The sequence below is a fragment of the Phocoena sinus genome, chromosome 11, assembly GCF_008692025.1.
Source record: "Phocoena sinus isolate mPhoSin1 chromosome 11, mPhoSin1.pri, whole genome shotgun sequence".
Lineage (NCBI taxonomy): Eukaryota > Metazoa > Chordata > Mammalia > Artiodactyla > Phocoenidae > Phocoena > Phocoena sinus.
This window is the reverse complement of record NC_045773.1, coordinates 68097169-68123709: the sequence shown is the minus strand read 5'-3', so window position 1 is coordinate 68123709 and position 26541 is coordinate 68097169. Positions and strand designations below refer to the sequence as shown.

Below are 26541 nucleotides of genomic sequence, written 5' to 3'. Positions count from 1 at the left end.
GGGTCTTCATTTCTCAGGCTGCAGGTTCGTAGTTCTCGTTGTTTTTGGTGTCTGTCCCCACTGGCTTAGGTTGGTTCAGTGGGTTGTGTAGGCTTCCTGGCGGAGGGGACTGGTGCCTGTGTTCTGGTGGATGAGGCTGGATCTTGTCTTTCCAGTGGGCAGGTCCACGTCTGGTGGTGTTTTTTGGGGTGTCTGTGGCCTTATTATGATTTTAGGCAGCCTCTCTGCTAATGGAATAGGTTGTGTTCCTGTTTTGCTAGTTGTCTGGCATAGGGTGTCCAGCACTATAGCTTGATGGTAGTTGAGTGAAGGTGGGTCTTGGCGTTGAGATGGAGATCTCTGGGAGATTTTCGCTGTTTGATATTACATGGAGCTGGGAGGTCTCTTGTGGACCAGTGTCCTGAAATTGGCTCTCCCACCTCAGAGGCACAGCCCTCACTCCTGGCTGGAGCACCAAGAACCTTTCATCCACACGGCTCAGAAGAAAAGGGAGAAATAATAGAAAGAAAGAAGGAAGGTAAAATAAAATAAAGTAAAATAAAATAAAGTTATTAAAATAAAAACTATTATATTAAGGAAAAAATTTTTAAAAGTAAGAAAAAAACTAAGAAAATCCGGACCTACAGAACCCTAGGACAAATGGTAAAAGCAAAGCTATACAGACAAAATCACACACAGAAGCATACATATACACACTCACAAAAAGAGAAAAAGGGAAAATACATATATATCTTTGCTCCCAAAGTCCACCTCCTCAATTTGGGATGATTCGTTGTTTATTCAGGTAATTGCACAGATGCAGGGTTCATCAAGTTGACTGTGGAGATTTAATCTGCTGCCTCTGAGGCTGCTGGGAGAAATTTCCCTTTCTCTTCTTTGTTCGCACAGATCCCGAGGTTCAGTTTTGGATTTGGACCCGCCTCTGTGTGTAGGTCTCCTGAGGGCGTCTGTTCTTCACTCAGACAGGACGGGGTTAAGGGAGCAGCTGATTCGGGGGCTCTGGCTCACTCAGGCCGCGGGGAGTGGGGGATACAGATGCGGGAGAGCCTGCGGCGGCAGAGGCCAGCGTGATGTTGCAACAGCCTGAGGTGCACCGTATGTTCTCCTGGGGAAGTTGTCCTTGGATCACGGGACCCTGGCAGTGGCAGGCTGCACAGGCTCCTGGGAGGGGAGGTGTGGAGAGTGACCTGTGCTTGCACACAGGCTTCTTGGTGGTGGCAGCAGCTGCCTTAGCGTCCCATGCCCGTCTCTGGGGTCCGTGCTGATAGCCACGGCTCGTGCCCTTCTCTGGAGCTCCTTTAAGTGGCGCTCTTAATCCCTTCTCGTGCATCAGGAAACAAAGAGGGAAGAAAAAGTCTCTTGCCTCTTTGGCAGCTCCAGACTTTTTCCTGGACTCCCTCCCGGCTAGCTGTGGTGCACTTGTTCACGCAGCCAGCCCCAGTCCTCTCCCTGGTATCTGACCGAAGCCTGAGCCTCAGCTTCCAGCCCCCGCCCGCCCCGGCGGGTGAGCACACAGGCCTCTCGGGCTGGTGAGTGCGGGTCGGCATCGATCCTCTGTGCGGGAATCTCTCCGCTTTGCCCTCCGCACCCCTGTTGCTGCGCTCTCCTCCGTGGCTCCGAAGCTCCCCCTCTCCGCCACCCGCAGTCTCCGCCAGTGAAGGGGCTTCCTAGTGTGTGGAAACGTTTCCTCCTTCACAGCTCCCTCCCACTGGTGCAGGTCCCGTCCCTATTCTTTTGTCTCTGTTTTTTTCTTTTTTCTTTTGCCCTACCCAGGTACGTGGGGAGTTTCTTGACTTTTGGGAGGTCTGAGGTCTTCTGCCAGCATTCAGTAGGTGTTCTATAGGAGCTGTTCCACATGTAGATGTATTTCTTATGTATTTGTGGAGAGGAAGGTGATCTCCGCGTCTTACTCTTCCGCCATCTTGAAGCTCCTCCCCTAATTCTTTTAGGTCTTTGATAAACATTTCTTGCAACTTCTCGATCTTTGCCTCCATTCTTTTTCCAAGGTCCTGGATCATCTTCGCTATTATTATTCTGAATTCTTTTTCTGGAAGGTTGCTTATCTCCACTTCATTTAGTTGTTTTCCTGGGGTTTTATCTTGTTTCTTCATCTGGTACATAGTCCTCTTCCTTTTCATCTTGTCTTCCATTCTGTGAATGTGGTTTTTGTTCCACAGGCTGCAGGATTGTAGTTGTTCTTGTTTCTGCTGTCTGCCCTCTGGTGGATGAGGCTATCTAAGAGACTTGTGCAAGTTTCCTGATGGGAGGGACTGGTGGTGGGTAGAGATGGGTATTGCTCTGGTGGTCAGACCTCAGTAAACTTTAATCTGCTTGCCTGCTGTTGGGTGAGGCTGGGTTCCCTCCCTGTTGGTTGTTTGGCCTGAGGTGACCCAACACTGGAGCCTACCCAGGCACTTTGGTGGGGCTAATGGCAGACTCCCGGAGGGCTCATGCCAAGGAGTGCTTCCCACAACTTCTTCTGCCAGTGTCCTTGTCCCCACGGTGAGCCACAGCCACCCCCTGCCTCTGCAGGAGACCCTCCAACCCTAGCAGGTAGGTCTGGTTCAGTTTCCTATGGGGTCACTGCTCCTTCCCCTTGGTCCCGATGCACACACTATTTGGTGTGTGCCCTCCAAGAGTGGAGTCTCTGTTTCCCCCAGTCCTGTCGAAGTCCTGCAATCAAATCCCCCTAGCCTTCAAAGTCTGATTCTCTAGGAATTCCTCCTCCCTCTGTTGCCAGACCCCCAGGTTGGGATGCCTGTCGTGGGGCTCAGAACCTTCACTGCAGTGGGTGGACTTCTGTGGTATAAGTGTTCTCCAGTTTGTGAGACACCCACCCAGCAGTTATGGAATTTGATTTTATTGTGATTGCGCCCCTCCTACCGTCTCACTGTGGCGTCTCCTTTGTCTTTGGATGCGGGGTGTCTTTTTTGGTGAGTTCCAGTGGCTTCCTGTCGATGATTATTCAGCAGTTAGTTGTGATTCCGGTGCTCTCACAAGAGGGAGTGAGACACGTCCTTTTACTCCGCCATCTTGAACCAATCTCTGAACTTGTTTTAGACTTACTGAGTTTGAGAGTTTCTGGGGTATCTAAATTCTAAGTTCTGTCTCATGTTAGTCATTTCCCTGAGTGATCTTTTCCTTGTCCACGACTTCAGACACTCTTTTGAAATACTGATTGATCTTAAATAGGTGTCCTTAGCCTGGACTTCTCTCCTGACTCATCAGATTTAGATTTCTTTTCATTGGGCATAGAAGAAAAAGCATAGGTTTTGGAGAGAGACAAATTTGACTTCAAGTCCTGAATTAGTCACTTACTAGTTGCATGACCTGGTGTTAAATCACATAAGGAATTTTACCTTTAGTTTTATACCTTTGCATATTGTTATGAGAATTACTCGAAGTAATGTGTGCAGATAATGTGTGTAAGCTCAATACTGTAGGAAGCCATTGTTATATTATTATTTTGTGTTCTTCCTCATCTCTGTATGTCTGTGTAGGAGTTATCACATTGATCACATTTTTTTAAACCTTTTTATTTACTTGTTTTAGATCCTTGAAGGCACACTGATCTTTGTATCCTCAACATTCAACACACTGGGTGGTCTGTAGATGACACTTGATGAATTAATACAATGAGAATTGTCTAAAAGCAGTGGAAGCATATTACTGGTGTTCAGGAAGCAGTCAAAGCTGGTGGTAAAAGAACTGAAACCTGGGCTAGAGTATAGAGAAAGAAGTGAAAATCAAAGTCTGAGACTTGGAGGAGACTTATGGCCAGGGGCTGAAGGTAGAGAAGGAAGAATTAGAGGTAGGAAGAAAACTGGGATAGCGTTACGGAGGCCAACAGAGGAGAGAGCGTTGCTATGGAGTGGGTGGTCCGTGGTATCTGGTGATGCTGGGAGGACAAGAAGAATGAGAATGGAGAGAAAAATTTTGGATATAAATTGTGGTGAGTTGGTTAGTAGTCTGGACAGAAGCTTGACTAAACAGGGAATTAGGCCATGGGTTTGAGAAATATAGTAAATACAATGTGTTGACTATCTGATGTGTGAATTGGAGTAAAGGTAGTAGAGAAATAGTATGGTAGCTAGAGGGAACGGGTCAGGAGAGGTTGGAGAAGAGATTAGAGATGCTAGAGCGTGATGCTGGTTGAGGGTCAGCCTTTGATAAAGGGTAGGAGGGTAGAGAGGGGAGAAGTAACAAGATGAGTAATATAGTTTTAGCCTTTGTAAATCTTAATTGTTGGATCCTTTCTTATATAAGCTCCTTTTTTCCCCTTCTTGCCCTAGTTTTGATTCGAGGTGTTGATAGGGCCTCAGAACTGGTTTAGTTATAAGGATAAGTTTGGGACATAGCTGCAGAACTGAGGAGATGCTTTGGACATTTCATGTAGTTACTGGTAGCTTGGAATTGATCAGCTGGTCAGTATAGGTGTCAGGCCTGGGTTACTATAGACCCATGAAATTACCGTGAAAGGGAGTAATCAACCAGTTGAGGAGCCCTCAGTTCTGGAATGATATGCTGCTCATAAATGTTAAATTCTTCATTTTGGAATAATTTAGTGGAAGCTCAAGGAGGAGATTATACAAATGCTTGGGAATCTTTTATGTAACTTATAAACTCGAGAAATGATTAAGTAGCAGACTGTTTTTCTACCTTTTTAATTATATGAATAGTAAAACTAATAATAGAAATAACTAAGGAAGCATATCACTTTCAGACCCTAAAAAATATTTATTCAGACATTCATGCCACTTTAAAAAAATCAGATTTCTTCACAGTTAGGGAAAAAGGGGTCTAAAATTTCAGAACTGTTCCTTAGCTGATGGTCTGGAACGATAGTTCTGCTTACTTTGAAATTATTGATGAGATTTATCTGTTTCTTTGTTCTTCCCTGGGTATAGGTTCTGAGTCTTTGGGGACTTTTCATGAAACATTGAGAGGTTCTATCTTGGGACTAGGGAATTAGTATCTAGGGGCATAAATACTAAATCTTTTTTTTTTTTAGTTCATTAATATTGGTTACTAGAAGGTTTAATTCTTACAGTTGCATATCCTGAGGCTTTTTACCAAATTATAGTGATTTCCACCCCCCCTTAAAAAAAAAAAAAAAAGAGGATCCAAAGGATGTTTTTAACTTACCAGTGGTGTTTAGTCTTTTTGAGAGTGTGGTTTATATATGTACAAAACTACGTCTAATGATGAGCATTTGTCTATATGCCTGGGGAAAGGAAATCAACTTTTTAATTAATTTCTTTCCTTAGAATATTTGAACTACTTGTACTCAGCCCATTCCTTAATGTTTAGTTTTGTTTTAGCTGTGGAGATATTTCTGCCTTGAAAGTTAGTGCTTTTTCTATTCCGGCTGAGTTATATTTTGTTTTGTATATTAGGTTTTAGACTTTGCGAAAGAGAACTGTAATTTCTTGTTTCTCCATGTTTATAACAGGTAGTACATCACAACTTCCATCCTCAAGATTTTTTATTAGCTAAAAGTCAATCTGTTGCGAGGCCTGCTAAGTTATATTATTGGTTTATATGTGAGTGTGTGTGTGTGTGTGTGTGTGTGTGTGTGTGTTTAAATCTGTGCTGTAGGTACATGGTACCATGAACCTATTCCCATAGTTTCCAGTAACTAGACTGAGGGGGCTTGCCACTGTGATAGTATCATTTTTGCTTTTCTTGCCTACACTCCTACTTAAACCAAGCTTCTTGAGGACTGTAATTATGTCTTTTCCCCTGTGTTTTCCTAGCACTTAGCACAGTGCCTAAATCTAGATTTTTCAAAATAAATGAATGAATGACTGAATCTATTCCTTGCTTCTAAACTAGAATTTAAAATTTGGGGACTTCCCTGGTGGTGCAGTGGTTAGAATCTGCCTGCCAGTGCAGGGGACACGGATTTGAGCCCTGGTCCAGGAGGATCCCACATTCTATGGAGCAAATAAGCCTGTGTGCCACAACTACTGAGCCTGCGCTCTAGAGCCTGAGAGCCACAACTACTGAGCCCACGTGCCACAACTACTGAAACCCATGCGCCTAGAGCCTGTGCTCCGCAACAAGAGAAGCCATCGCAATGAGAAGCCTGCACACCACAGCGAAGAGTAGCCCCTGCTCGCCACAACTAGAGAAAGCCTGTGTGCAGCAGTGGAGACCCAATGCAGCCATAAACAAACAAACAAATAAATAAATAATAAATAAATAAAATTTGTCTCATCTATCACATAAAGACAGTAATAGCAATGAACTGTTAATACTTTGAAAACTCTGACTCTATTAGTATTCTGTCTTCCCAGTTGTAGTTTTTAGTATCTTTTAGTATCTTCATCTGTAAACTAGGGGGTTCACAAGTCATCTCTGCTGAGGATTCACAAATCACAAATTTGAAGCTTTTCTTTGCTTGCTTATAAAGTGCTTCATGTCTAGATTGGAGGCACCAGGAGGGCAGGGCCTATCTCTGTCTGGTTCACTGAGAGATATCCAGTGCCTCACAGGGTACCTGGTACAGAATGGGTCTTCAGTAAATGTTTTTTGACTAATTGAATTCCTATAGAGTACTTTGTAGACTTTTTTTTTTAATTATTTTATTTGGTCACGCTGGGTATTAGTTGCGGCTCACCGGCTCCCTAATTGCAGTAGGTGGGCCCCTTAGTTGTGGCATACACGTGGGATCTAGTTACCTGACCAGGGATCAGACCTGGGCCCCCTGCGTTGGGAGCGCAGTCTTAAATACTGCACCACCAGGGAAGTCCCATAGTACTTTAGAATATATTATTTATAGTGTAATTTTTACAGTAGCCCCGTGGGTGGGTTGGGTAAAATATTATTATTTTTAGATGAGAAAACAGATTCATAGAAACTAAGAGGCCTCATCAGGGATAATAAGTGGTAGAGCCTGAGTCTCAAACTTAGGTTTTCTCATTTTATGTCCAACTTTCTAAAAAAAAGCTATAATAGACTGTTTCTTTCCTTTGGGTCCTAAGTAACCTTAGAGGAAAGGGACTAGTAAGAGGGGAAAAGTATGGTCTTCCCATCAGAAACCCTTTATGAAGGTAGTAGCAGGGCAGGGCCCCTGGAAACAGATTGCCTGTGTTCTGATAGCACCTCAGCTCCTTGCTGGCTGTATGGCCTTGGGCAGCAAAGTCCATTTAACCTTTCTCTGCCCCTACTTCCCCATCTGTGAAATGGATATAATAGTAGTCCTACACTCAAAGGATTATTATGAGGAGTAAGTCAAAGGAATTAATAAAGTTTCTTAAATAAATGAAAAATAAATATGAAGAATATGTGTGATTTTCATGAGCTAATAGAACGTAGAACGTTATAAACTGAGCACTTAGGCCTCTGGTGGTAAGAAGTTGATCATGACTAGGTTTTGTTTTCATTTGGTTTGGTTATCTCAGTTGCCATAGTCTTTTGAAGGTTAAACTCACCCCAACCCCCACTTTTCAGCTTCATTTTTAAGTCATCTTTCTCTGTCTTCATTTGAAAAAAAGTTTTTAAACCCACATTTGCCAAGAAATCTGCAATGATGAATTACTTACTCCTTTTCCCTAAGAGCCTAATTATAGCTCATACTTTCCCCTATTCAAATCACACAGCCAAGATGTACATATTCTGTGAGAATTCAGCATTTATTTACAGTCTGTAAACTTGCTTAGTTTTATGTGTGCTTTTTTAACATATTTTGTAATAATACTGGCAATCTTTTTTTTAGAGCTTACTCTGTGCTTTGCAAAGATCATCTAATTTAATCCTTAAACAAAAACACCTGGGAGATGTTGCCCTATTGAGAAATTGAAGTTCAGAGAAAGTGACTTCCCCAAATTGATACATCTGGTTAAAGGTGGCACCATTATTTAAACTCTGAATCTCAGGCTCTTAACATCTACTTTATGCCGCCTGTTGTCTCTCCATGGAGAGTGTCAGTTTTAGAATGTTAGTACCTGGAAGACAGGTTCTAGATCTGTGAAGCAAAATTTGCATAGAGGACTTCAGAGTCCCAGGAACAATTGACTCTTAGTACATCTAGTGTTGGAGAGGGGAGGGGGTTAATTATAATCATAGTATTAATTTTTTTTTTTTTGAGATACGTGGGCTTGTTACTGTTGTGGCCTCTCCCATTGTGGAGCACAGGCTCTGGACGCGCAGGCTCAGCAGCCATGGCTCACGAGCCTAGCCGCTCCGCGGCATGTGGGATCCTCCCGGACCGGGGCACGAACCTGTGTTCCCTGCATCGGCAGGCGGACCCTCAACCACTGTGCCACCAGGGAAGCCCCATAGTATTTTGATGACAGACTGAATTTTTTTTTTGAATTTTTATTTTTAAAAATATTCAAGTGAAGTAAAAATATATCTTCTTTTAAACATATTCTTGGTTTTTAACTAATTGATTCAGCACGTCCTTGTATGACCAACAGCTCCACTGTATTGGGGTCTTTCTCTTTCTGTTTTATAAGATGTATGACCTGTTTGCTTTGCTTTTATACTTCGTGCTCAGTCCAGATGGCAGGTACAGGTCATTTTACATGCTAGTTTTGTCCAGTAGATATTAAATTAAAGCTACTAATAGAATTAACTCAGTAGAGTTGGTTTGTTTGTCCTAGAACATGTTTTTTCTAGTATTTACAACTTTTTCTTAGTAGTCTTAGTCCCAGGTACTTTGTGGCTGTGATGATGTCATTAAATTTCAACTGTGGTGGTATCTTAATCCTCACAGACACTCCATATCTCCTCTCTCTCGTTAAATTAAATGCATATACTAGCATCAACTAAAATGCTAGAATTTTATCTTTTTTCCCAAAATATGGAAAATTTCATAAGTAACCATTAACCTTGCTTCTTCTATTTTTAACTGTAGTACCAGAAGAAAACATTGCAACTATGAAGTATGGAGCCCAGGTGGTAAAAGGGGAGCTGAAGTCTGCCTTATTAGATGGTGACACTCAAAATTATGATTTGGATCATGGATTTTCTAGGCACCCAATTGATGATGACTGCCGTTCTGGCATCGAGATTAAGCTAGGTCAGCCGTCCATTATCAATCATATACGGATACTCCTGTGGGACCGAGATAGCCGGTGAGTCATTAGCATGACTTGGAGAGAAACTGACATGTTTGATTGAGATGGCCTAACTTTGTGGTCATCTGCTTTGGTTTAAGAGATTTGCTGGTTTATATCTTTGTCATCACTTTGCTATTTCTCTTGAAGTTTAGTTTTGGGGGAAGAATTAAAGGGTGCATTTCTTTAAAAAATAACATTTTTTGCTTTTTTCTGCTTATAAAAGTAATGAATATGTGTTTATTGTGGAAAACAGAAAATGTAGAAAAGCACAAAGAAAAAATAAATATTGCTAGTAATCTCACTGCCTATTATTAATTTTTATATTTGTCTAACCAGTACTTTTTTAAAATTAATTAATTTTATTTTTGGCTGTGTTGGGTCTTCATTGCTGACTGCGGGCTTTCACTAATTGTGGCTTGCGGGAGCTACTCTTCATTGCGGTGCGTGGGCTTCTCATTGCGGTGGCTTCTCTTGTGGAGCATGGGCTCTAGCTGCACGGGCTTCAGTAGTTGTGGCACGTGGGCTCAGTAGTTGTGGCACGTAGGCTCAGTAGTTGTGGCACATAGGCTCAGTAGTTGTGGCTCGTGGGCTCTAGAGCGCAGGCTCAGTAGTTGTGGCTCACGGGCTTGGTTGCTCCACGTCATGTGGGATCTTCCCAGACCAGGACTCGAACCCCTGCCCTGTGCATTGGCAGGCGTATTATTACCCTCTGCACCACCAGGGCAGTCCCTAACCAGTATTTTTTTGTTATGCATAGTCTCACACATACACACACACAGACACACACACACACACACACCAGAAACCTGTAAAACCACACATAGTTTTACAAAATAAAGGTTAGATGTACAAAAAGTAACTTCACTTTTTAATTAATACACTGTGAATATTCTACTCTTTTAAAAATATTCCTGTGAAATGTTACTTTAAAAAAATTTTTTTGAAATATAGTTTACTTATAATGTGTTTAAGTTCTGTACATATGTATATACAAATATGTTTTACATATATATTCTTTTTCATATTTTCCATTATGGTTTATCACATGATATTGAATATAGTTCCCTGTGCTATATAGTAGGGCCTTGTCGTTTATCCATGTAAAATGTTACTTTTAATAGTTGTTTGGTATTCCACTATATGGGTTACCATTGTTTATTTACTTGATTCCTTACTTTTGGATATTATGACAACTTTTAAAATATACTTTATACTGTGGACAAAGAAAAAAAATTGTCTTTTAGTGTGAATAAATATCATTATCAAAACAAAAGAAATATGTGAAAAAAACTTGATGGGCTCCAGCCTAGGAACCCACCAGTTTCACAGTGGCTTCAAGATTCTGCCTTCCTTTCTAGCCACTCTGATGTTTTTACCCACTGAGTTCAGCCATGGCAGAAGTACCAGAGCAGTAGGATGACCAAGAACTGAACAGTCTCCCTCATTGCTGCTCGTCATTAACCTAAACCTGTACACCCAGTCTCTCTCTGGTGTACAGTCTCCTAGGCCCTACTCATGCCTCTTTGAGTCTGGGCATGAAGGGCTTAATAGTAAGGGTGATGAGACCCTGCAGATCTTGCTGTTTAGTTCATTTCTCTCGTTAGCACCACCGACCACCACCCTGGCCTTTCAGGCCATTTGAGCCAAGTGTGAGGGAAGCTTTATGAAGTGAGAGTCAGCATTTCCCATGTGTGTGGGTATTGGAGGTTATCTCCAGGTTATCTCATTCTTTTTAATTAAGAATATGTTTCCTGATATGTATCGTTGGATATAATATGATGTTTAGTTGGCAAAATGGAGCAAATTTCACATATTATGTACAAGAGTCTCTTAATAATAGTAGTAGGCACTGTTCTAGAAGGTTTATATATATTAACTCATTTAGTTAATAATGCAATTAGTATAAAAATAATAAAGAAAAGGTTAGTACATTTGAAACTGAAAGTACTTATCATCATTTCCAGGATGTTAAATATTTATAGGCCACTTTGTTTTATTTTTATTTATTTTACTTAATTAATTTTATTTATTTATGTTTGGCTGCGTTGGGTCTTCGTTGCCGCGTGCGGGCTTTCTCTAGTTGTGGCTACTCTTTGTCGTGGTGCGCCGGCTTCTCATTGTGGTGGCTTGTCTTGTTGTGGCGCATGGGCTCTAGGCACGTGGGCTTCCGTAGTTGTGGCTCACGGGCTCTAGAGCGCAGGCTCAGTAGTTGTGGCGCACGGGCTTCGTTGCTCTGCGGCATGTGGGATCTTCCCGGACCAGGCTTGAACCCGTGTCCCCTGCATTGGCAGGCAGATTTTAACCACTGCGCCACCAGGGAAGCCCCAGTTTGTTTTAGTATGTGTGTTTCATTCATGGGGGACTTAACTTTACCATGTACTAGTTCCTTTCTCACAGAAGTTATCATTCTAAGCAAAGGTGAAAAATTCAGAATCTTAAGCCAAAAAGATTCTCACATGTGTTGTAAAATTATATCCTGCATTGCTGATAACCCAGAGAGGTTCAATAAAAGGTTATAACCAGTTTGAGACTGAGCAGTAAAATGAATGGAAGTGAGGGGACAGCAGAAAATGAGGAGATGACACAAAATAAGCTGACCTTTTCTGGTCACAACTGTTGGTTGCAGGCTGACATTTATGGTCACCTAAATCTTCTGAGATTGTTCCTGTTGATATTACAGTACAAGTAATAACTGCATCTCAAATTTAAATTTGGCTTATGACAGGGGAATATAGATTTGTTCAGTATGGAACCAGGATGTAATGGTCCAGGGTAGCTGACCAGGGGAGGATGATAGGCTGTTTTCATTACTGCTAGATTATTAGCTGCCAAATTTTAAGTTGTACCGAAAAGGAATACATACGATCTCTTCACCCATGTCATTTATTTTTCTGCAGGCTGTATCTGTGTGTGGGATGGTAGGAGACTGGGAGGAAGCAGGAGATAAGCTGGCCTCTGTGAGGAACCGTTCTGAGTTGGCTTCCCTCCTGAGACAGGAGGGCTGGGTACTCAGGCCAGTGAAGGTAGCGGGAGAAGGCACACTTCTCTGTTTTCTGTCCTCTCTCTGTCATGGCTTTATTAACCTGTTAATACGGTATATGCAAGGCATCCTGGTCCTGTTATATCTTATATGCCTGATATGTGACAAGCACCGTGCTAGACCCCGGATATATGCAGATAAATATGGCATGGTCCGTGTTCTTAACCAGCTTGAGACCTTATAAGGCAGACAGACATGCAAAGAGATAATTTCAATACATTGTGGCGAATGCTATGTTAGGGGGATCTATACACATTTCATCGTCATCAGAATTTGGTCATTATGCAGAAACTGTAATTCATGAATACTGTATTTTTTGTACCTTTTATTAAAATATAACTTCGGGGGTCTTCCCTGGTGACGCACTGGTTAAGAATCCTCCTGCCAATGCAGGGGACATGGGTTCGTGCCCTGGTCTGGGAAGATCCTACATGGTGCAGAACAACTAAGCCTGTGTCACAACTACTGAGCCTGCACTCTAGAGCCCGCGAGCCACAGCTACTGAAGCCCGCATGCCTAGAGCCCATGCTCCACAACAAGAGAATCCACCACAATGAGAAGCCCGCGCACCGCAAAGAAGAGTAGCTCCCGCTCGCCACAACTAGAGAAAGCCCAAGCACAGCAATGAAGACCCAACGCAGCCAAAAAAAAAAAAAAAAAAAAAAGCTGCTAAAAAAATATAGCTTTGTATTGTTATTTTAATAGGATACTTTTTTCTGCCTTTTTCCTTTTGATTCATAGGTCTTACTCGTACTTCATTGAAGTCTCAATGGATGAACTTGATTGGATCAGAGTGATTGATCATTCGCAATATCTGTGTCGTTCTTGGCAAAAGCTGTATTTTCCAGCCCGTGTCTGCAGGTTAGTTCTCATGGCTTATAAATGGTTTTGATATTTGTTTAAAGAGATCTGGATGTTGAGAAACAGATTTCATTTTTCTGTCTCATAGAGGAAAAGTTTTCCAGGAGGATATCAGTTACTAAATGCGACCCAACTAAAAAACTTAGGGATACTATGGAAAATTAAGCATCTTAATATTTAGAGTGTACTGTGGAACTGTTTTGTACCATATTTATGTAAAGGCATGTAAATGAATAAGAAGGGACGACACACTGAGAAGTGGAAATGCTTTTTAAATTCCATGCTATACCTTGAAAGCAGAGTTATTGTTAGGGGGTGCGTTCTTTTCACAAAAACCATGAGAGATATTTCTGGAGGCTTCCCTGGCAGTCCTCAGGGCCAGGAGGAGATTTTTGGATGCCATGGTGCATGTTCTTTTTCTAGGTCAGTGGATATCAGTGGAGTTTGAAAGAGCAGGTGTTTCTAGTGGGGTTGGGTTTGGGGCAAGGGAGGCTGAGCTGGTGGGGCTCCAGGCTCACACCTTCCCTTCAGCCAGAGCACCTTAACTTTTATTGTCATTATGTATTTTAGCTCCATGTAAGTTTGTTTTTTAAAAAGTACTGATAAGCTATTCTAACATTTCATATTCTTACTTTAGATGTAAGCCATCTTTTAAGCTTTCTTTCTGAAATTCTGCAAAACCAGTATGAATAATGAATTTGGGAGTTGGGAAAGGTGGTTAAAGGCCCCTGAAATTCTGTTGTGTTTTTTCTATTGTGATTTTCCCCTTGGAAATTTCCCTCAGATATTCTTTACCCTAAACTCAAGAGATTGAAGGCAGAAAGTGATTGGTACGTTTAATTAGGTGTGTCAAGAAGGGATATGGTGGGTGTAAGCCAGGGAGCACGTGGAGCTAGCCCCTTACCCACTCAGCTCCACACCCGTACTCGTGACCCCAGCTGACATCCCTGTGTGGCTGAGTTGGAGCAGATGGGGATGCCCCACAGCACTTACTCTCTCGGTCAGAAGGCACCCTTATATTTATTAAACGCATGATCTGACAGCATCAGGCTGAATTCTTACTTCTACCACAGGAACTCCACAAAACCTTTCAGCCTCTGGTACAGTAAAGAATGTCGCCTACATTTTTTTTTATTATGGGTATGACTGGACACAATATTGTTACCCAAGGATACTCTTGTGTGGAAATGAAGAAAATCAATTTCATTTCCCCAAAGAGGGACTAAAGTGTCTCAGGTCTAGCAGTTGCTCTTTTATCAGAGGAGTTTTGAATGGATTAAAATGAGAGGGACAAGAAATTGAGTGAAGATTCTGTATCTCAGAACTGCCTAGGGATACTTTGAGAGTGACAGAGGGGCCCCGAGGTAGAGGAGGGGATTGAGTCTGCATCGACTGACATTATTATGGCTGTATCAGATTAAAAAATAAGCAGCATAACAACCGAAGTGTCTGACGTGGACCAAAGGACTGTGTGTTTGTATTTAATTTGAAACACTGGGAACACGACTCCCAGAACAAATCATCGTGACTGTAATACCAGCTATGATAGAGGCTGTGTGCTTTACCCACCTGAAAACTCCTACTCTGTGGAGGGAGACATGTACCCTCAGTCGTGATCTCTGGCTTTTAGAAAATATAATTCCTCTCATTTATTAATGGGTATTATTTATACTCCCTTTTCCTAATTTTGTCTCTCCTATGTGGCCTTGCCTTTGTTGATGTTGCTTTTATGTGTTGTAGAGCCTGGCTGTTTTCATGATTCTAGTTTTTGTCTTGGTATAGCCAGCTCCCATGCTGGTTGAGAAAAACTGAGCAAAGGTGATGTTAGAGACAGTGATAACAAGAAAAGGAAGGAGTCTTGATATGCATTTTAGTGAGAAAACATTTTAATATTTATAACCACTTTAACTTACTATGTTACTACATTCCTTCATAAACTCTGCCTTTTGTAATAGTTTGGAAGTATTTTAAAATGAACTTAAGAATAAGTCCCTATTGATTATCCAAGGATGTTTCATGCTTGGTGTTTCTTATCTTCACAATCATTTATTGACTTCCTAAACAATGTTCTAAATACACTTCTTTCAGGGACTTCACTGGGCACATATAAATTCTTTATTTCCTTAGCACGTAAGTGTTCACTTTGCATTGTGTTAGTTAATTTGCACATTTGTATGTCACCCTTGTTCTTCAGTGTCCTTTGCGTGTTTGTCTTGCCTCTCATACTAAAATTACAAGCTCTTGGAAGCAAGGAGTATGGATTCTAATCTTTCAGTATTCTTGTGCAGTTCTCAAGTTATGACCTTGTATGCAGTAGGTACTCTACAAATGTTAGCACAGGTTTGGGGTCAAGGCACTGACCAGGTAATGAAGAGAAACTGATTCAATATTAATATGTACATATATTCATTGGTGCTTTTTATCCAAGTATTTTTAAAATGTGTATCTGTACTGGTGGAGTGGTAAATGGTTCTGTACTCCTTGCAAAGTCTACTTTCTGTTTTTTCTTCAGGAAACTGAATTTCAAGGTTAATTCTGAAGGATGCAAGTGTTGTATATTGATGAAAGGTTTCATTTAATATATTCACTAAAGAAGAGATACTCTGTGAATTGTGAGATTACCCAGCCCTCTCTCTTGAGTCTAGGTTGAACTGCATGTAAATCAGCATCGGGTAGTAGGAAAATCATGGGCTGCAGAGTTAGAGCTCTTCTCAAATCCTGGTTTCATCTAATATTGGCATTGTGATCTTGGTAAAGTTGTGCCTCTCCAAGCCCTCATTTCTACACCAGTGAAATAGGAATAACAGCACCCTTCCTGGGGTCTGCTGTGGAGGGTTAGATGACAGAGCATATGTACAAGTACTGAGCACAATGCCTGGCCCAAAGTAGAGGCTCAGTAAATAGTTGTTTTTATTACCTTTTCTACTTTGTGAGACTCTGAACTGGTGTTTGGCCTTCAGAGAAAGAGAGCTATCCTGCCATTCTCTGTGGCCATGGTGGCTCTCAGTGGTGGCTCTCAGTATGAGGAAACTGTTCCTTATCTCAGAAGTGTGGTCCTTTCAGCACTTTTCCATATTGCCAGTCCACACACATGCCTTCCATGGTTCTCTTTATCTTAGTAATCTTCCCATTTGTATGTTTCCAACAGTTTTCATACATTTTGGTTTTGGTAAAGCATTTTTTAATTGTGGTAAAATATATATAACATAAAATTTGCCGTTTATATATCCTGTGGAAAGTAATTTAGTCAGCATTTCCCCTCACCGAGATAGTGGTGTTAAGGATAATGTCAGGCTTCAAAGCTGGAGTGATGGTTACAACCACAACAGTGAATGGAGGGAAATGGTCTGCTCTTTCTTTCTGGGTCCTTTTTAGGAATGCATTGTGGGTCAAGTGGGGACTGCTCAATGTAGCCAAAAGCTTAGACTAATAACAACCCCCTAGCCCCCAGCTGGAAATGAAGAAAAGTGATGTCAATTTTGGTACAGTTTTGCATATGATACTCAGAAGCATCTTATATCTTATCAGCTTTGCCTTTTTCAGGAAAAGGAAATTTCTGCTTTACCCATAAATTCCCCAACCTTCAAACTGTCTTCTTGGCTATCTAGTAAGCTCTCTTCAAGTCCTTCCACAGCTTTCTTAGTTGGTAGAGCCTAGGACTGAACAAAAAACACTAACAAGGGGTGGAACTATTGAGTGCCCTGGGATGCTTTAAATTTTTTTTCTGGCTTTTTCTCAACATGGTGCTGGTAATTTGGCAGCTGCAAAATGTTGCTGAAACATGAGAAGACTTGAAAACATGGATGTGAATGCGTACAGAGGTAGCCTGCATATGGCTGATAGCTGGAATTACAAAAGTGAACTTGGTATAAAACCTGGGAGTTGAGGGAGAGGAATAGTGGGCCTAAAAGCACAGTCCTTAAGAATATAGCTATTGAGAGAGGGAAGGAAAGAGTAGGTGGCAGACAGGTTTACTGCAGGGGCTGGTCAGAGAGTTAGAGGAGAATCCGGGGGAGCACAGAGGCCAGAAAGGGTGTTGAGAAGGGTGCAACTTGATGGTTCAGAACATGGCACAGGATGGATGAACTCACTTAACACAAAACTGAGCTCCTTTCTTCCTTTCCTTTTGTTTTTAATTATCAAACTGGAAATGTCTTTTTGTGACATTTTAATTATAAAATTATGATGTAGTACACATTTTAAATATTGATAAAGCTTGCCCTCTGATACGGCTGTACTCAGTCTCTACCAATAGCACATAGAAATGCCCCTTCTCCAAACCCTCACCAATGCAGGCGTTGTCAGCATTTTGCCAATGTGACCTATGATCTGTAAGAAATTGTCTTACTTTAAGTTGGATTTTTTATCGTCTGTGAAGTGTAGGGTATCTTATAATACTTGACGTTTGTTATTTCTCATTTATAAAAAGCCTATTTTTGTCTTTTGCATATTTTTCTTCTGGGGTGATTATCTTTTTGTTTTTGGCTTGTGAGAACTTTATGTTGGTATGTACACCTTGATACATATACATATATATATCGTATATATGCGGTGTATATATACATGTAGACGTATATTTGTGTATGTATGATTATACTTTTGCCTATCATGTACTGTGCAATTTGTTATTAGTTTTTAGTGTTTTATTAGTACTTTTTACCATATAGAATTTTATGTTTAAGAAAATGTAGTCAAATCTGTCAGTCCTTTTTATGGTTTCTGGTGGTCTGATATCATGTTTAGAAAGGTGTTCCTCACTCCAACGTTACAGAGTGTTATATTTTTATAAATTTTTTCTGCTACTTGTTATTTTTATCTTTGTATCTAAATATTTAATCTAGCCAGAATATTTTTCATGTATCTTTTCAGATTAGGGATAGTCAGTTGACCAAGACCATTTATTTAATAATCGTTCCTTACCATACTAGTATGAACAGCCATATTTATCATGTGCTAAATTCTAGTATATACTCCACTCTGTTCATTGATTTCTTTGACTGTTAATGAAAGTGTTTTAATCATTGTAGTTTTCCCTTCCCTCCTTTTTCTTCTTTTCTTAGAATGAGAGATTATAATGTGCCAAATGTGTCATGGACAAAAGGGTGCTGTAGAGCATCTGCGGGCCTGTCTTCTAGTCTCAGTGGTCACAGTAGAGGTCATAAATGATGAAAAAATCTCACTAGAACCGTTCTACTTTCACTTACAACAAGAAATTTAGGCATGCTTCACCAGCTAAGAAAATAGATTTTCTTCATTTATTCATCTGTTTATTCATCCATTACTCACTCATTTCACAAATAAGCTCCTACTTTGTGCTATGCATTGTACTGGATACTGAGGCCATAACACTGAAGAAGACTGCCAAGATTTCTGCTCTCATAGAATTTGGGAGGAACAGATATAAACAATAAGAGCACAACAGGTAATTGTAAATGTTGTGAAAATGATACTGTGATAGTGACCCAGGGTCAAGAGGAGGAGAGTAGTTATTTAAAATAGGTGATAATGGGAAACCCGAGAGGGGAGCTGGGTGTTTTAAATAGAGATTAAGGAGGTGATATTCTCTAGTCATTGTTTTAGATATTTAGGCTTTCTTTGGTGTACATTGAATGTTATTCAAGAGTAACTGGTCTACTCTAGGAGGCCTCATTAAATGAATACTAAAACTGTACTGTTTTTTGGTTTAGGACACTTTTATTGCACTTTTAATCTCTTTTATTGCTACCATACATTCCAAGTCCCCTCTCATCCCGGCCATCAGTAGATGCAGCATAATTATTTTACCCACTTTCATTAGATTATAGTACCTAACAGTGCTATAGATATACAAGACATAAAACAAATGAGAAAATAAACATTGCTATTTATGGAAGCATTCTTTCCCTACCATATTAACCTTGTACAAAAGCGTGTGTGTCTTCCACCTTTTCTCTTTTGTTCTCCCCCTGACCCCCTGGGCATTAATATATTTATTTACTTTTAAAGGTAGACAGTTTTACATGAATCAGTGGTTCACCAGGATGCTTTATAATCATAGCTAGAATTATGCCGAGCCTTTACTTTCTTTATATGATTGGTGTCTTCAGAAGTCAAGAAATGCCTTATTCAGCTGTAAAGGAAGAAGGAACAGTTTCACTTTTTAAAAGTAATCATTTTAGTTCACACTTAGTTTGAATTGTACCTCCACCTACAACTTTGATACCATAATTGAATTAGTATAGAGCAACCTGCAGACAGAACAGTCTCTTCTAAGAGTGCAAAGCAAAATGTAGCCACATGGTGTCACTAAATCGTAACAATTTTACTTGGGGCTAAAGAGAGATTAAAATTGCTTTTTTAAAAATAAACCCATATTTAAATATAAATTTTCTGAAGTCTGTGATTTGTGAAATAGCATGTAAAACTATTTGTACTATTTAAGTCCTTCTCATGTGGAGCATTAATTATACCTGAAGTCCACAGAGGTACATTCAGGTGCTAGCCAGCCTTTGACTCATAGTCTGCCAAGTATAGTGGGCTTCTGTAGTAGAGCTATTCAGTTTTATACAAATAAGTTCTTTTTTTCTCTTAATTTTTTTTTTATCAATTAAGTTCTTTTTTTTATCTTTCTTTGGAATTTTGAAATAAATAGAGGAGTAACCCAAAGGAGAGAGATCCATTAAATATTTATAAGGAATCAGGGAGCAGAAGAAAGGAGGAGTGAGGAAAAGAGAGTGAGGGTTACAGGACCTCAGAGGAGAGACAGGAAGAGAACAGTCTAACATTTATTGAGTATCTGTTGTGGGCCAGACGCACATTGCTCCCTTGTATGATTCTCATGATAGCTCTAGGAGAGAAACACCACTAACTACCTTCATTTTACAAATGAGGAAACTGAGCCTCAGAGAAGTTAAATATGCAGGTCTGTGACTACACAGTTAACGTCACAATCCTATGTTGCCTCTGCAGACTGTGAGGTGAAGAAATAGCTCTGCTTAAGAGTAGGCGGAGACATGGAGCCCTGGAGAAGCTCTTGCCGCCTTTTTGGCGGGGACAGTTTCCAGGAATGCTGAAACAGGGAGCCTGCGGTGGCCACAATCTGCTCGTGCTGGCCATAGCCACCTGCATGACAAGGATACTGATGAGGGGGAGGAGGAGGATGAACAGTTGGGGAAGTTTTCTCTTTTAAAATGCCCCAAAGGGAGTGTAGCAATCCTTTATGTATGTTTTGTCAGTTTGTCAACAGAACTTTGACTTTTCCTGCCCCTTTATTCGCCATAAGATCATTTTAGACTTTATTATTACAGAGTGAACCTGGTGTTCTTAACTCCTGATTTGTTTTGCTTCAGCTATATTTATTTATTTTTTAATAAATTTATTTATTTTATTTATTTTTGGCTGCGTTGGGTCTTCATTGCTGCGTGTGGGTTTTTCTCTAGTTGCAGAGAGTGGGGGGCTACTCTTCATTGCAGTGCGTGGCCTTCTCATTGTGGTGGCTTCTGTGGTTGTGGAGCACGGGCTCTAGGTGCACAGGCTTCAGTGGATGCAGCTTGCAGGCTCTAGAGTACAGGCTCAGTAGTTGTGGCGCATGGGCTTAGTTGTTCTGTAGCATGTGTGATCTTCCTGGACCAGGGCTCAAAACCCGTGTCCCCTGCATTGGCAGACGGATTCTTAACCACTGTGCCACCAGCTGTATTTAGAAACAAGTTTCATATATTATGGAATTTCTCTTCACAAGATCTCTTTACATCTTGAACTGCTTTTTTTTTTTTTAGTTGAGGAATTTCCTATTTATTATTTTCACTTAGGATCCTCTTATTAGACCAAAAATATTTTTCACTGTGTTTTTTTGTGTGTGTGGTATGCGGGCCTCTCACTGTTGTGGCCTCTCCCATTACGGAGCACAGGCTCTGGAGGCGCAGGCTCAGCGGCCATGGCTCACGGGCGCAGCCGCTCCGCGGCATGTGGGATCTTCCCGGACCGGGGCACGAACCCGTGTCCCCTGCATCGGCAGGTGGACTCTCAACCACTGCGCCACCAGGGCAGCCCTCCACTGTGTTTTATATTCCGTAAGACTTTTGAGACATGGCTGTTTGTACTTAAGTTTTTCAGCTGAATCTAGACTTTTTGTTTTTGTTTCATTTTTGTTTAAAGGATAATAACATGTTGAGCTTCTTTTGTGTGTAGTGGAGGACTTGAAACATGAGAAAATAGAACAGGGTTGTCCTTTTTCTTTGTATTTTATTTTATAATTTTAGAATATAAATTAGTATCTCTTAATAAGTGTGAGATGATGTTAATAACACCAATGACCTGTTATTACTACCACAAACAGCCGTTGTATGTTTTTCATTCTGGAAGGGCAAGAGCTATGTGTGGTAGTGGTACAGTTGCTTCCCAAGCAGTCAGGTTCAAGATTAAGTTGAGATAGTACCCCGCTAGTTGATCATCAAACATCTTTTTTTTCCTGCTTTCCCTCTCCTCAATTCTACTCTATTACTTATAAGACTTATTCATTCATACATTTATTCAACAAACAGGTATTTATTGAATACCTGTTATATTGCAGGCACTTAGTTTAGGTGCCACCATAAAAGGGTGGACAAGACACAGTTGCTGCTCTTAAGAAGTTCATGATATAATAGTGACAACTTTCTAAAGATCAATAAAGTAAGATATGATCAGTGCAATAATAGAGATATTTATATTTATATATATTATATATATATACATATATATATGGTATGCTAGAGCATAGTTATGGGTGATCCTACTGAAGAAAGAATTTGGACAAAGGGACCAAGGGATTGAGCAGGAAAAAATAAGGGGAAAAGGATGCTCTTTGTTCTCTTGCCAAAGGCAGAGTATGCAGTGGACTTGGTCAAATCTAAACTCTTCACCCAAAACTCCCCATCATTGGGCCCTTCTGCTTCTTTAGCTTCATCTTTGGTTCTTATTAGAAATTCCCTGCTTGGTCTCAGCAGTCAAAATCATCTATTTAACAGGAATTCCCTGGCTGTCCAGTGGTTAGGACTCCACACCTTCACTACCGAGGATCTGGGTTCAATCCCTGGTTGGGGAACTAAGATCCCACAAGCTATGTGGCGTGGCCAAAAAAACCAAAAATTCCCTATTTACCATCTACCTGCTCATGCCTTCTACCTATGTCCCTAAGCTCAGAGAAAGTATGTGACTGACAATTCTCTCTTCATGTGACCCTGAATAACTGTTTCAGATATCTGGGACTTGGTTTCATTTAAAGTTTTTTTTAAACTTCTTTCAACAAGACTAGAGGAGTCCCTGTGAAGAACCATGAATTAGGTTAATTTTCACAAGTAATATTCAGAGAATTGTAAAAATACCCAAGAAGTGAAGGAAAAAAAAAATCCCTCTGCTGGAGCCAGGATTTGAGCCAGTGTGTCTTTTGCTTAGAAAAATAATGCATTTTTGTAGGTACTTCGTTGTTGGGTACATGCTGTCTGTAAGGAAGTTAACATGGTTGTGTCAGTTTTCCAATTCGAGATCTCCTTTTGGAATCTCTTTTGGCACTGTGGCTCTCCCAGCACTTACTTATGGAACTTAGGAAATCCTGACCCAGGAAGCCAGACACTGAACTATTGGGCATGGGACTGTGGGTCTGTCAAGTAGAAAGCAAGGAAGGAATAGAAGACAAACCCATCTGGGACTTCAGGGTCCTTCATATGACCCAGGGGCCTCCAGCATAGGAAACAGAGGCAAAGGTGAGCTATAGAAATGGGAGCAGAAAGCCAGTAATTAATGGAAATGGTGGGGAAGAGCTTCCAGGACCTCCATCCCAGCTTCGGGACTGAATGAGGAAATAATATCAGATGAGTGAAGCTTCACTAACTTTTCTTTTTGGAAGGTCAAGAAGAAGGACTGCTACATCTTAGAGGTAAAAACAAATAAACAAACTTGGACACAGATTTATTTGTGAATTACATATTCATTTTCCGGGGGCTTTCCTGGCGGCACAGTGGTTGAGAGTCCACCTGCCGATGCAGGGGACGTGGGTTCGTGCCCTGGTCCGGGAAGATCCCACATGCCGCAGAGCGGCTGCGCCTGTAAGCCATGGCCGCTTAGCCTGCGCGTCCAGAGCCTGTGCTCTGCAACGGGAGAGGCCACAACAGTGAGAGGCCCGCGTACTGCCAAAAAAAAAAAAACAAAAAAAAACTGCTACATAGTCATTTTCCAATCCTGTTTACTTTGGAACTGGTAATCTAAAGAAGATACTGGTTAAGTAGTTAATAATTCTCTCAGTGGAGAGTTAGGACTACGTATATATATTTTAAATTAATTAAATAATTAATTTTGTGCTGCGTTGGGTGTTTGTTGCTGCACGCGGGCTTTCTTTAGTTGCAGCGAGCGTGGGCTACTCTTTGTTGTGGTGTGTGGGCTTCTGATTGTGGTGGCTTCTCTTGTGGAGCACGGGCTCTAGGTGTGCAGGCTTCGGTAGTTGTGGCACGCAGGCTCAGTAGTTGTGGCTTGCGGGCTCTAGAGTGCAGGCTCAGTAGTTGTGGCTTAGTTTCTCCGCAGTATGTAGGGTCTTCCTGGACCAGGGCTTGAACCCATATCCCCTGCCTTGGCAGGCGGATTCTTAACCACTGCACCACCAGGGAAGCCCCCTAGGCCTACATATATTTAAATTTCACCCCACACTGCCTAGCATTTATTGCTCTGACCTTTCATAACATTTATAGCTTGAATCATCCAATTTAGCCATTAATTACATAATATATCTTGTATATCTTGTAATTATTTTGTGGTTCCTGGACCTCACTGTATATTCCTTTGATAGTAGTTGCTCATCAGATATCTTGTTGAATCCCTTTATGCCTCTAACATTCTTGAATGCAGGTGGTTGGATAATAATCATTTTCTTTTTCTGGAAAAATCCTTTTAACACTGCTGTTTTTTCCAGTGTTAAAAGGAGATACTAAGAAATGAGACTATTTTATTCTTTCCATAGAAAATATGCTTAAAGAGAACTGTATGTACAAGTCTCATGGTTAATGCAATCATCAGAGCTTTCTCAGTCATCATTATAAATGGTACAGGTTCTCTAGATCAGGATGCTTTCTGTGGATACAAGGTTAGCTCAAGAGACAGTGGACCAGAAGTGAAACCAGATTGCTTGTCAGCTGCCAGCAATTCTGGGCAGAGTGCCAGACTTGGTTCACCTTTAAAAATTCATCACCCAGTATGAAAATAGAGGACTCCATCCCTGCAGGGAATGGTGGTAGCATGAACACTGGGACTTCCTTTGGCCCAGAGTACTTTTATTGATGCTAGGAAAGGTGGGGGAACTGATCAGTGTGGACCAGCAGCTTTGACTTCATTTAAGAGCTGTAATATTTTCTCTAGTAACCTTACTTCATTATGTTTCAAATTATAATTTCATAAGTTAATAATTGTACTTCCAAATAATGTGGGTCGTGTATACACATGAATATGTTTTCCCTGATAGGAAGGTTTAATTTCTAATAGTCATAGAAATTCTGTGCACATTATGAAGCTATTAGGATGTAACAGCTGTTTTAGTTCATTTCACCCTGCAAAAGAAATGTGATGCAGGCTAAAATGATCAGTAATTATGTATTTTGAAAGCTAAACCTCCAGTTATAGAAAGAGCTAATTTACACATTAGATACTGATAAAACTACAGTAAGCTATGAGTTTCAAAGTTAGTGTTATCTCCTACCTAAGACTATGAAAGAGAATTTGTACCAAAAGACAATCTTTTCCTCTTTGAAATGCTCTTTTGCATTGCCTGTTGTAATTTTGAGGTTGGAAATCAACAGTAATGAAGAACTGCTTGATATCTTTCTGAAGAAAAAAATTAGAGGGTTGTTAGAGGGAGTAGGATTTAGAAGGATTTCACTTTATTTCTGTGATCAGTGCCTACCATCTGCCTTCCATTTAATATTATAGAAGCATGCGTGCATTTCCCAGTTCTGAACAGATGATGTGCATGGTTTGTTGAGATATATGTATATTCTGGATGTGTGTGTGTATATATACCTACGGTGCTTAAAATCACAGTTGAAGTGTAAAACAGATAATGAGTCTCCATTTGGGGCTAATTTGCATATTTAGTTCTTGTACACAAAGTAAAAGTCTACAATGACACTGATTTTCTTTTCTACTTTAGAATTGGCACTAACCAGCTGTCAACAAATATTTTGATTAAACACTTTTCTTTATTGGAGAATTTTGGGGCACATTCTTTGTATAAACATATTGTTTTCTTTGATTTCAAGGGACATATTTTCAGTATGATTCACAGATGCATCACACCGGTAAGCTGTCATGCACAAAAATATTTTTTTCTCTGTAAACTTCCTTTTTACCATTGATTTCTCTAGGGTGAAAATATGGCTCAGAACAGAATATTCCAACTCAGGATATTTGCCTGAAATAAAGGTGGTAAATAAATGTATAAGCCTGCTTTAAGTAAACCGAAAAATTTAAAGTTATAGATTCACAAACTGGACTTTTCCAAGAGATTTTTAAAGATGATTTAACAGTTCCTTTTATACATCTAAGATGTGATTGGACTACAGAGATATGTTAGAATTTTGGCATATATTCATCTAGTCTGTCTTCTCTGTATAACCATACATAAACATGTTATTTATATAAATGATATCATGTAGTACATATAATTTTGAAACATTGCACATATGTATATTCATTGTGGCTGTCGTTCCATGTCGGTATACAAGTATCTGCTTTATCCTTTTTTAACAGTAGCACAGTATTCTAAATGTACTGTTGTTTACCTAACTGGTCCCCTATTGAGGGGACTATAAGGATGTTTCCGGTTTTACCTTTATAGGACAGTATAGTCTTTGCTCACATATCTGATTATCTCTTCACATAAGTAGAGTCAGAAGATACGACCATCTTAAAATGTGAAACATATTGGTAAATGCCACACAAAGCATTATACCAGGTTATTCCCACCAGCAGTTTATGATAGTACCTATTTCCCTACATCCTTGTCACCAATGGGTATTATCATTATTTTAAATTTTTTTGTCAAACTGATAAGTAAACCATAGTCTCTCATTTGTTTTATTGTGCAGATTTTTTATTATTTGTAGAGTTAAACAGCTGTGCATCTGTTTGTTGATAAGCAGACATATTTTCATAGAAAAGATGAAATTTGAGTTGACCTGAAAGGATGGGTTGAATTTTGATTGGGTAATTTTAGACGGCTTTTCCCATGAGGTCATCTGGGAAAGTGGTTCTCAACCAGGGGTGATTCTTCCCCCACCCCAGAAGACATTTGGCGATGTCTGGAGACATTTTTGGCAGTCACAATTAAGAGTGCTGCTGGCATCTAGTGGGTAAAGCCAAGAATGCTGCCAAACATCCTGCAATGCACAGGACAGCCTCCTACGACAAAGAATTATCCAGCTGAAAATGTCAGTAGCGCCAAAGGTGAGAAACCCTGATTTAGGAGAAGCTTGTAGTAATTCCATATGTGAAGAGGGCTCGAATTAGGTTGTTTTTGGTTAAAATAGAGAAAAAGAATCACTGAGAAAGACATTTCAAAGAAAAAAACAGTCA

General features: G+C 40.4%; 1 protein-coding gene across 5 annotated transcripts in view; it reads left to right on the top strand.

The window, feature by feature from the left end:
• Positions 1 to 26541, top strand: part of BTBD9 (BTB domain containing 9) — a 416431-nt gene that overhangs the window by 47467 nt on the left and 342423 nt on the right. For all 5 annotated transcript variants that reach the window (XM_032647940.1, XM_032647937.1, XM_032647941.1 and 2 more), the window contains exons 5-6: positions 8864 to 9083; positions 12850 to 12969. In XM_032647940.1, the coding sequence (XP_032503831.1) occupies positions 8864 to 9083; positions 12850 to 12969 (340 nt within the window). The remainder of the gene's footprint in view (positions 1 to 8863; positions 9084 to 12849; positions 12970 to 26541) is intronic.